The sequence below is a fragment of the Primulina tabacum genome, chromosome 1 (genome assembly GCF_025594145.1).
Source record: "Primulina tabacum isolate GXHZ01 chromosome 1, ASM2559414v2, whole genome shotgun sequence".
Taxonomy (NCBI): domain Eukaryota; kingdom Viridiplantae; phylum Streptophyta; class Magnoliopsida; order Lamiales; family Gesneriaceae; genus Primulina; species Primulina tabacum.
In genome coordinates, this window is record NC_134550.1 from 14,190,610 (window position 1) to 14,203,134 (window position 12,525).

Here is a 12,525-nt window from a genome sequence, read left to right on the forward strand (position 1 = left end):
CGACCCGTAAGACCGTCTCACACAAGTTTTTGTCTAATATTTTATAAGTGATTGGAAAATATTTCTGTTAAAAGTTTCTGATTTTTTTTTTAAAAAATTGTTCTCAAAATATATATTTTTTAATAATTTTAAAAATAAAGACATTTATTTTTAAAACAATTTTTATAAAAAAACATTCTTCAAAAATGTTTTATCGTATTTTTTGAAACGAAGTCATAATTTATTATAGGGTCCACTAAGCTAATAAAATTATATGTCCGGCCCAATAAGAAGGTAGAACACCAGTGCACATATCCTCCGTTCTTGTGGTTCTCGGACAAGGGTTTAATTAAGCCCTAGAATTCAATTCAGAGAAGAGGGATCGAAAATGGATGGCGTATCGTACCAGAGATTCCCAAAGATAAAGATTCGTACCGTGAGAGATGACTTCATGAAGTTCGAGCTCCGCGAAACTGACGCCAGCATTGCCAACGCGCTGCGGCGCGTGATGATCGCGGAGGTGCCGACCATCGCCATCGACCTGGTAGAGATCGAGGTTAATTCTTCGGTGCTGAACGATGAGTTCATTTCACACCGCCTAGGCCTGATTCCGCTCACCAGCGAGCGGGCAATGGCGATGCGCTTTTCCCGAGACTGCGATGCTTGCGACGGTGATGGGCAGTGCGAGTACTGTTCCGTTGAATTTCATCTGCGTGCCAAGTGCATTAATGACCAGACGCTTGATGTGACTTCGAAGGATCTTATTAGCTCTGACCACACCGTTGTTCCTGTTGATTTCTCCGATTCCTCCGCGGGATTTGACAGCTCAGAAAATAGGTATTTGTTTTTCTTACTTTGAGAGTGGTCCTGCATGTTGGGTATGCAGTCCGATTTGATTTGTGGTGTTTTAGTTCTATGATTGGTGGAATTGGAATACGAGCTGTCTTGAATTCGATTTTGAGAGCCTAAGAGTACAATTGTGGCGATTCCATTTTTTCTGCCGAAAGAGATTTTGTTATGTGTTGTGAGTTCATTAAAGTTACAAGCTTTGTTGTATTGGGGTCTGGGGATAGTTGAGAAAGAGTGGTGGAAAACAGTACATTCTTGCTGTAAGAGCTGATATTTTACTCTCTCTGGTGCATGATGAATTATAATGAGGCTTTCTGGTTTAATGGAAGTTGATTTTGAGAATGATTGGAGGTTATGTGATTCTGTTACCTAACAATTATTGTGGAAGGATATTGGGGCTGAAGTTATTAACTTGACTTTGCTGATTACTTTTAATATTTTGATACTTGACGTACAGATAAGGATAGGGGAAATATGATTTGGGACATCTAGGGATGTAAACGAACCAAACCGTTTGTGAGCTATTCGAAGCTCGATTCGATAAAAGCTCGTTTGAGCTCGTTTAACGAGGCTTGTTAAGATAAACAAACAAACTCAAGCTTTACAGTATTCGGCTCGTTAGCTCGTGAACATGTTCGTTGGTAAGTTCATGAGTAATCTTTTAGATGAAAAAATAATAGTTTTGATATTTGATTTATTGATTTTGCATATTATTTATGAAATATATAGAAAAATCTGTTAAATTTATTTATTATAACAAATTTACAAATTTTAATAAGAATAATATATTTTTCTTTAAATATATAATTTACTTTTTAATTAATTTAATGAAAATTTAAATGTATAATTCATATTTATTAAGCTTGTTTAGGCTCGATAAAAGCTTGAATAAGCTCATGAGCCATGCATATATTCAGTAAATAAAGCTCGAGCTCGGCTCGATTATAAACGAACCAAGCTCAAACATTCAAGAGTTCGGCTCGGCTCGACTCGATTACATCCCTAGGGACGTCCAGTTTACCTTATCACCGCAAACGGGCTGTGGTAGTATAATGTTGGAGGTGGTTTGAGAGTTGAGATAGTTGTGCGGTGGTTATTAAGAAATCTGTAAATTCGTATTTTTGGTGTGGAAGAAGAATCCTGAGGAAAACAAATTGTAAAAACCTAAGTGTCAGGGGTACTGCTGCTAGAGCTGCTGAGAGAGAAATTGAAAAAAGATTGGCAAAGGGTTTCTTCAGGAATCTTATTTAGAGCTTCTAATTTAAACGTGACACTCAATTGCGAATTTTGTCCAGCTAGTCTTCATTTATTAGTTTTTGGGATCATTCTTTATGTTTCAGCTAAGCTTTAAAAATTTGTGTAGGAGTTTATTTAATTTTGAAACGAGTGGAGGATGAAGCTGACGTGGCTAGACATTTGCCTTTGAGTTTTTGGTGTATCTTAAAGTATATTTTGTTTTGTAGCATTCAAATAAGATAATAATCTAGGTCTATACTTGATTTGAGTTGGTTTAAGTTATCATTTGTTTATAGAAGGAAAACAATCACATTTTTTGCCTGTTATTGAGTTTTTAAATACTATCAGCCACATAAAAATATCCAGAATGAATTATGTGATTATGTCTTTGTATAGGGGAATCATTATTGTGAAGCTTCGTCGCGGTCAGGAGTTGATTTTAAGAGCCATTGCTCGTAAAGGAATTGGTAAAGATCATGCTAAATGGTCACCTGCGGCAACTGTGACTTTCATGTATGAACCTGACATTTATATCAATGAAGAGTTGATGGAGACCTTAACCCTCGAGGAGAAAAGGGATTTCATTGAAAGCAGCCCTACAAAAGTGTTTGAGATTAATCCTCAGACTCAACAGGTAGCTCATAGATCATAATAGCTTGTTAGGATTGGAACCCGGTCATTGTCACCATGAGTGTTTTTTAACCATTTCATTTTTTATTTGTGGTGATTAAAATAGCATAAATTGGTGGTTTTAGCTAATAGCATCATCATGCTACTTAACTATGATATCTACTGGTGGGGAATGACCTTTAATGTTCTAAAAGTTGTATGATAAATATTTTTATTGCGGATGGTGTGAGCAAAAAGTGTATTTTATTCAAGATAGGTCCTGATTTATGTGTCGCCTCTTGATTACCCAATGGATTTTCATTTTTCTTTTCGGTGAGAAACAAAGTCAACGGATGTTTACTATTACAACTTAAATCAGTTGATGGTATTCCTGCTCAAGAAGTTTGCTCAAAGACAAACATTTAGGTGGATTTATGTTTGGGAATTGACCTTGAACTCGTAAAATTTTGTGGTTCTTGAAAGATTACAATTTGTTGTGAAGGGTTGGGATCAATTACAGTTAAAATTTGTAACCGCCTCTGGAAATATTAGTGGGTAAATTTTTATTGTGGGGATGGATTACGAGTAGTACATGTAGGATGTACTCGTTTTTAATGGCTTAAAGTGATGATTTCCTTGTAACCACTTTTTAAGTTGTTTTTTTGACATTTCAGGTTTATGTTCATGATGCTGAGGCATATACATATGATGATGAGGTGATCAAGAAAGCGGAAGCCATGGGGAAACCAGGGCTAGTGGAGATCCATGCCAAGGAAGATAGTTTTATTTTCACCGTAGAGTCTACTGGCGCAATAAAAGCTTCTCAATTAGTTTTTAATGCTATTGAGGTTCTGAAACAGAAGTTAGATGCAGTTCGCTTGTCTGCAGACACCGTGGAAGCTGATGAGCAGTTTGGGGAGTTGGGTGCACATATGCGTGGAGGGTGATTTGTGTGCTTGGATTACAAATCTAGCTTATCACTCATAGGTATCAGTTCAAGTCTAACTTGTATAATGATTTCACTTTTGGAATCTCTCTCCCTCCTCCCTGTAGCGGTGCATCATTGTAATATGCCTGGCCTATATTAGCACCTTCCTTAAAGTAGTGGAATGTATGGATTAATACATAGTTGCCAGAATGAATTAAACATGATTATCCCTTGTCCATCTTGTTTCTGGTCGATTGACACAATTAAGACTTTGGGTCCTTGTTTCTTTCATCACACGTTCTTTCGGGCTGAGTGCTGAATATGGTTGATTTTAGTTTGTATCATGTTCAATCGGTAGACTGGAGCTAGAATGCAGAGTAGTTAATTAATAAGGCACAATCAATGTTCGGATTGTTTTGGACAAATCCATTTAATTTCAATGTCAGTTTACCATACGTAAATATATAAAATGATCATATTCTAGTCTCTCTTTCTCTCAAGGAATCGATTTATACAAATCCGAATGGGTGATTCCGCTTAATGCTATGGGAGCAGCGGGAACATCAAATCTCAACCCGAGCCCGATTCAAATCCTAAGAATTGATCAAGGCTTGAAAATCTAAAAAATTCATGATTTGGATTATTTGCACTCATACGAAACACTATCTCGATTGTCTTAGCTCTTATAGGCAAAAAGGTTCAACCATGCACTCATTTGACGAACTTACAAATCCTTACCCAATATGATAAATTAAAATATATGAATAATACGATGATTTTATAACTCTATTTGGTAGAAGAGTATGTCTTTTGTGAGACGATCTCACGAATCTTATCTGTGAGATGGGTCAAGTCTACCGATATTCACAATAAAAGTAATACTCTTAGCATAAAAAATGATACTTTTTCATGGATGACTCAAATAAGAGATTTGTCTCACAAAAAACAACTCGTGAGATCGTTTCACACAAATTTTTGCCTTGGTATAATTTGAGTGAAATATTATAAAATTGGAAATAATTCAATCTATCAAGTACAATTTATTCTGACTCATTACAACACCAAAAAATGGTAGGTTAGAAGTGATGGAGAAACTGGGTTCATTCCATCCTACATGTAGGGGCACTACTCCTGATAGAATCAAGGGTCTAAATTTAGCCACACATACATGTGATCCACTAATTTTTTTAAAATCACATTGTGTGAATCTTGTCCATCCAAACCATGTGGGGCTATGTAGCATCGACCTAACGGATACTCAGATCTTTGTCTGAAGCCCTGACCCGGCCCACACCAGACACGTTTCAACCAACTTTCACAGCTTATATTTATTATCTGGGCCGCAGTCCATGTGGTCCCATATGCAAACATGCAAGATTCTGAATTAGTAATTTCCAACTACAATCTTTTTTAGAAAAATCGGTATAAAAATTTTGTAGATCACAAAAGATATATATACAAAGTATTCTTGCTGTATACACACTAGATGTTCACATGAGCTGACTCGAGCTCGAGTATCATGTTATTTGAGCTTGATGTTATTTAAATTTTGTAGAATCGATCTCAAATTTAATCGAGTATTCGATTCGTCAAATAATCGGGATACTTGAGCTAATGCTTGAAAATGTTTATTTTAAGGTTTAAATTTTATAATATATGAAGAAAGATATCCTTAAATTATATATCTTCTAAAAAAAATTAATATATAGTCACTCGGGTAGTTTAAAACTCGAACTTAAGTGAAACTACTTTAACTCGAGTCGAATATTGATCGAATCATTCACGAACCACTCACAAGTAGCCCGCTAATACACAAATACAATGAAAGCTGACTAAAATATCATGAAATTTTTTGAAAATGTATCAATCAAATGTATTAATTTTTTATCCCTCAATTGCATAATACCAATTTTAAATTTAAACTCGAAATCAAGTAAATATGGAAGTTACCTCATTTATTGAAATCTTAATTGATTTTTTGAAAGAATTTGGACCACATCCACCCCAAACACTGGACTCCCATTATTACACATTCTATGCTTCTCGTCTTAATCTTCGTCTTCTAATTTTACACGAACTTCGACAAAATATTTGTCGATAATTCATAATGTTTCATCCAATTGTGGGCAAAGTGAATATTTCTAAGGTCCCATTGGATCTATGGATTTTTTTTTTAAAAAAATCCTCATGCGTATCCTAGATTGTGTTCTTCAAATTTTTTAATTTTTAGAAAGTTAAATAAATTTAGGTATAATTTTATTTTTCAAAAATATAATATAGATTATTATTTTTTGTTAATAAAGTTCACATTATTTATGTTTTTGGGAAACAAAAATATAATTGAAGCTTAAATGGCATAGATAAGTATTATCTATAAATTCAACCATTTTTTTTAGGACGGGGTGTGTGTAGGTTACCGTACAAATCCGGAATTTACTCAGTGCACATAATATTACAATCAACCACGAAATATTCGTCCAAAATCAAAAAAATTACATAATTTTAAATGTAATTTCTAAATTATTTTTTATAATGAGAACTTATATAAAAAAAATTGATTGATCGCAGGAAAAAAAAAAAAAAAAACTAGTATCTATATAGAATTCAAATGCAGGGCTTTTAAGCAATTATTCCACGAACCTTCTATCACGGAGAATATGGGAAATAATTAAATGGTCTCTGAAAGTAATTTCTATTGAAATGCTTTTTTATTTTCTTTTTTCACGAATTTATTGAATTACGTTTTTGGAATCAATTTATTGAAGTTTTGACGAAACGTTGTGTACCACCAAGCCGCAATTTGGTTTATTATTTTTTTCAATTTTTTCTGAAATTTTATTTATTTAATAATGTTAATTATTAAATTTATAAATAATATTAATTATCTTATAAATATACAAAAAATTATTACTATAAGTTTATTTTAGTAGTTAATAATTTTGTGTATGATAAGCGTGTAAATAATTAAAAAAATTTTGTTATTAATATACATAAAGTAAGTCAATTAATTTAAGTATTTATTTAAATTAAATTGATTAGGTAATTATATTGATAAATACATTTAATAGTTAAATTTTTATCAAAAATAGATAATTAATAGAATGAAAGAGTTGCTATGAATAAAATAATAAATACTATGGGAATAAATTTTCTAAAGTAAAATTTAAGAATATATACTCGATTTTTTTTTAAAAAAAAGTTCATAGCTGAATACGGATTTTGTGATTGACACATAATTGCACTAATCGTGTCAAAATTTTCATCAAATGTTGAAGTGTTTGACTCGTAAAAAGAGATGATAAATTTAAAGATAAAAATAACATAGTTTTTTTTTTTTTAAAAATAATACTAAAGATACAATAAATATATTCATACATCGAAATTTACAATAATTCTATTGTGACATTTTGTTATTATATCATGATATTTTATATTGAATTTATCATGAGATTTTGATTAATATAATTTTTTATTTTATAAGAATTATTTTAAAAATATCGTCGTATCTTTAACATCAAAACGACACGATAACACACATACAAATATATGTGTATGTATATGTGTGTGTATATATATATAATAAATGTAAATTAAATAGAAGAATAGAGACAATTATTTGAATCACAAGGGGTGTGTGGGTGGGCATATGAGAATGTAAATGAGGTCAGTTTCAGATCCGTGTAGGCCCACTCAGTCAGATGTTGCTCACCAGCCCACCTGGATTGATCCTGGGCCCATTTAGATTTCTAAATTCAACACATTTTTTTATTATTAGTATATATTTTCTTTTAATAAATAACACATGTAAATTCATTTTCGAATTTTAATAAACTTCTTCTATAATCATCCGACCATGAATTATTAATAATCAAACCGAAACTCGTACTTTCGATTTGATTTAGTTTGTATGATCTACTTTAAAATTTATATTTTATTTAAAATTTAATATTTTGTCCATTATAAACATAATCAAAATTAACTAATCTAGATATAATGTAAAAAAATGTCAATATATGCATACGAAAGACAAAAGCATCAAATAATATGTCTGTACGTAATCAAGAGATTTTTTTAAAAAAATTGTATATTATAATTATATCAACAATTTTTGTGGTTCAATTTGATTTTGATAAAAAAAAATAAAAAATACCGAACTAATTTCCTCAATTGATTTATTTTAAAACCAATCCAAATGGTGACTAACCATGAGTTTGATTTGTTTTTGTTTTGTTTGGTTTAGTGTGTGTATGCCTCTTGTTGGGTTAAGGATACATAAGTGAAACTAGTACTGAAATAAGTGACCTTCTAGAAAGTTTTCATATGTTAAGCTGCTGACGTTGTCTCGCTTGATCTGGTTGACTAGGTGGACCGTAAAAGAGTGACGTCAAACTTTAACGGTAATATTATCTCTGCTGGGGACATAGCTGAAGGTAGGGAAATAGTAAGACTGATCTCTAAGAGATATGAAACAGTACCAACAGGTAGACTCGAACCTCCCCGGACTCATGAGCCTAACAACCCGACCCATTAGCACTCAAGTAGGTCAGTAGGTGTACTCTTTGCTGCCACAAGTATAAGGAAATAATGTCGCGTCTTGACTGACAGCTATAAATTTTGCCTAACAACTATAACTTTTTCATAATGGTAAGCGCTTGATCCTAACACCCTTATTTAAAAATTGATCTATATAAAAAATTTAATCAGCAAGATAAGTAAATATTTAATCTGGTACACTTATGAATGTGTGTCCGAATTGGTGTTGTTGTTGAGAGCTTGACCAAGAGTCAAGTGTTCGATTCTCCTTACCAACACCATTTTGGACGGGTCTTCATATATGACTTTTTCATTATAGTTTATCTGGTTAACCTGATTTACAGATAAATTCGTCAGCTTAAGTTTTGAAATTGAACGAGGATACAAAGAGAATAATAACATATACAATAAGGATTGAATGATTATTAATTCAAAATTGATAGTAGGAAAGGAATTATTTTGTAATAACCACATCGTGCTTCAGTAAATAATGAGAAAATGGCCAACTATTCAAGAAGTTTATTAACATAATCTTAATTTTATTTATTGTATTTTCAAAAATTGGAGAGGGAAAGAATGACTAAATATATATCATGAATTTTGGAGTAAACCATTCCATAAGAATAAGCATTTCAACTCTTACTATATATCAATTACGTGAATCCATATTAGTACGAGTGAGTTAAACTTTCAGATTTCATATTTAACTCTCTCGAAAACAATATTTAGAAAAACAAAAATATATTGAAAATTTAACTTCTTTCATAACATGTGATAGATCTAAAATATTTTTTTTAAAAAAAAATTCTTCATGATAGTAAAAGCAAAAGGGTTGTTAATTCTTTCATTGTTAATTCTGTCCCATGCAGCTTTACAGCTGTGGGCATAGCCCAAAAAATTTTAAAATTAAAATAAATAAGAAGTTGGAAAGAAAAGGGAAAAATTCCATGCAAGGGGTTTTACAGCTTTTACTTTTCGTCATAAAATAAATTATTGTGCTTTATTAATTAAAATTATAATCAAAAGGGGAAGAATATTGTAACGCTTGAAAATCAGTCCACGTAAACCATATGAATAAAAATTATTAAATTGCGAAAATATTTTAATTAAATGATTTTGGATGCATGAATGATATATTTTGAGTGAATAAATGATTAATTGTGTAATTTTGTTTGATTTCATGATTTAAAGGTTTTCAGACGAATATCGGTGGTTAACGGAACGGAGGACTGGAGACGATTAAGGTGTTAAAGTTTTAAAAGCTAAATTTTTATTTTTACTTAAGAAAATATTTATTTTATATTTTAAGAATTATTGCATTTTTAAGATCAAGTTTAAATTAATTAGTGGGAGCAAGGGATTTTATGTATTTTATAAATGATTTTTTTGTAGATAGATATTTTAAAATCTTTTAATTTGATGCCTAATGATTTTATTAATCCAAATGGACCTAATTAATTATTTAAAAAGCAAAGATTAATTAAGCCCATTAATTAAGTGTTTAGGAAATTTTTTTAAACTCTTTTTAAAAAAGTTATACACACACCTAAACACCTAAACACACACACACACACACCCATACACACATTGAAACACACACACAATTCACGTAAATTGAAGGAGAGAAGAGAGGAATCGGCCAAATCTAGGGAAGCTTGCAAGGAAGTTTTTGATTTTTTCCTTCTTCGTTCTTTGATCTTCTTTCTCGTTCTTCCTTCCAACAGCGATCAGCCGACTCCCTTGCATCCTAAGGTGGATTTTCGGTGCGGTTTTGACAAGAAAAGGGGTAGAAAAAAATTAAAAATCGTCCTCTGTTCGTCACCGACGTTCCACCACTATGGTATTCGTATTTCGAGCGTTCTACACTTAAAGGTACGTTTATAAACCTTCTTTTTGCATCATTCAAATCATATTACGTGTGTTTAATCATGTTTGCATGAAAAATATGAAATCCTCTTTTTATTTTCGTTTTTATGGCTTGTACTTCTTAAAACTTTGATTTTCATGTATTGAAACACATGCTTATGATGCACAAAGGGCCTGCCATGATAGGGCTATGGGAAGGGACGATTTTCAACATGTTTAAGGGTTCATATATGCATGTTTAAGGGTTGGACAATATGGATGCAAGATCTGAACAAAAATTTGGTTTTTAGGAACTAGGGTTTGCGTTTTTGGTCCTAGGAAGAAGCAGGCTATTAGCTGCTGTAGAGACATGTTCATGGGTCCTAATAGGGTCTAGTCATGGTCCTAGATGGGCTGTGCAAGGGCCGGAAAGGGAGGATAAATGTTGCACGTCGCTTTGGGTCGCTTAAGGCTTGTAGGGGCGCGGGTTTAAGGTTGCAAGTGATCTAGTACGGAAAACTAGCTCTGGTCCTCGGGTTATGTGCACCTTCAGTCCAGTCAGATCAACCATCAAGACCTCCATTATCATTATTATCATATTCACCTACATCATTCATACTTAGTGAGTTTAAAGACTCAACAAATCATATTCTTTATAAGAAGTAATACATATAAGATCACATGCAACAGTGAAAACACTTGTACGTAAAATAACATTTTCATAATGATACATAAACATAACCATTTTCATATCAACATATTCACATATTCATCATATTCATATACGTATTCCATTTTCCTTTCGTTGAATTCAGATCGTTAATTGTGACTTTCGTATTCGTATTGGAGTGATGGATCCATCTACATGTAACCATAGTACTGGGCGGAGGGGACATCAGCGACATTCTCACCCGTCAAATGAGCCTTGGCCTACGTATTAACATATCATCGTATCATCGTATTAGTCACAATTACTTCACTTCCTTCAACATTTCGTATTTTCATCACTTTTAAAAATTAAACATGCATATAACGTTTTTCTTTTAAACCAAGCATTCAACATGTCTTTTAACGTAATCATTCATCATAAAAGTCCATAAACATGAAAAACAATCATATTAACATTTAAAACAGCATTCAGGACACTGCCATGACGTTTACTAATTTTCGGGTGAAAAATTATCGTTTTATCCCTAGACGTAAAATTTCATGATTTTAACTTATCCCACATAATTATTTAAGATTACATTAATTTTCTCGTATTTTTATTTAGCTTAAATCGATGACTTTTAATTTATTCTTTAATTACCACTTATTAATGCGTTTTAATCACAAATTAAATCAAACTTTAATATAAAATTCTCAAACTTAAAACTTAGACTTTTTATATTTAATTAACCCTCGTGAACTACGACTCGTCCCCCGTTGAGCCACATTTCATACTTTAAACTGTGGAGAAACCCTAAGTTTCGAACCAAGCCCTACCCTCGAGCCATCTTCAATTTTTACCGAGCCACGCTCGAACCACCCTGAGCCATCTTCGAACCAGACCCCCTATGGACCCTATTGGACCCTTAGAACCCCTAGGACTCGAACCACAGCTCAAGCCAAAACCACCCAAATCAGAAGAAGCCACGGCCGAGACACCAAGTAGCACTAGGACTCTACGTTTTCTTGTCTAGGACTCTAGCCACTGAGCCAGCCATGAGCCCAGACCATTTTGCACCCTCTTAGGACCCTAAGGACCTAGCCTATCCTAGCCCGAAGCCCCCTGGCCGAGCCCTGTCTTCCTGCGAGGCTGCAGCTCATGCGCGCCTCTATGCGATGGCTCGGGTAGGGTCCTAGCTTGCTAGGACTCCTTCCCAGCCACTTGTCTCGAGTCCTAGCCTTGCTAGGACTCCTTCTCTGACTCAGAAAATGACCCAGCCATGACCCAAGCCGAGCCATGCAAGGCCTATCCCCTTAAACCCGAACCTTGCCAAGAAAACGTACGGTTGGTTCCAGCTTCTATCCATTCTTGGGTGCAGCTTGTCTCGTGTAATATAGGGCCTTTTAACTCGTGCAAAAACAACCCTTAAATCTACCCTAATCATGGCAGCCCCTTCTTGCACATATACATCAAGTTTTTGGATCAAAACATGCTTCAAAAATTCATGTGTTGTGCAAAAACGAAAATAAATAAAAAGTGTCACTTGTTTTTCATACAATTCATAAATAAATACATATTATGGTGTGATAATGAGTAAAAGAAAGAGTATGGCGTCTCTTCGCATATTTAACGCACGAAATTTCGTTGACGATGCGAAGAACGACGACGAACGAGGACTCTTGCATGAAAACTAGAGATGGCCGATGCCTTGCTCTTGAAATCTTGTGTGTGCCGTGATTTTGGTGGAAGAAGGAGTCTTGTGTAAGGGTAATAGGGTAGGGGCGTGTATTACATATAATATGGTAGGGTTTATGGGCTTTGATTTTTGATAAGTAAAACTTGTGCAAGATTGAGCTCATTAGCATGTTATACTAGGCCCAATAAGCCCAATTTTGCA

General features: G+C 33.4%; 1 protein-coding gene across 1 annotated transcript; it reads left to right on the forward strand.

Annotated features, from left to right (window-relative positions):
* Positions 1-278: 278 nt before the first annotated feature.
* LOC142542092 (DNA-directed RNA polymerases II, IV and V subunit 3-like) lies at positions 279-3,892 on the forward strand. Its single transcript, XM_075648532.1, has 3 exons — positions 279-816; positions 2,461-2,698; positions 3,348-3,892. Exons 1-3 carry the CDS (start codon positions 368-370, stop codon positions 3,618-3,620), a joined length of 960 nt encoding a protein of 319 aa, XP_075504647.1. The 5' UTR covers positions 279-367; the 3' UTR covers positions 3,621-3,892.
* Positions 3,893-12,525: the final 8,633 nt, after the last annotated feature.

Excerpts from the sequence above, each read along its gene's own strand:
- LOC142542092 (XM_075648532.1), top strand. The coding sequence starts at position 368 with ATGGATGGCGTATCGTACCAGAGATTCCCAAAGATAAAGATTCGTACC. Across the intron at positions 817-2,460 it reads TTTGACAGCTCAGAAAATAG|GGGAATCATTATTGTGAAGC; the intron begins GTATTTGTTTTT and ends GTCTTTGTATAG. Across the intron at positions 2,699-3,347 it reads TTAATCCTCAGACTCAACAG|GTTTATGTTCATGATGCTGA; the intron begins GTAGCTCATAGA and ends TTGACATTTCAG.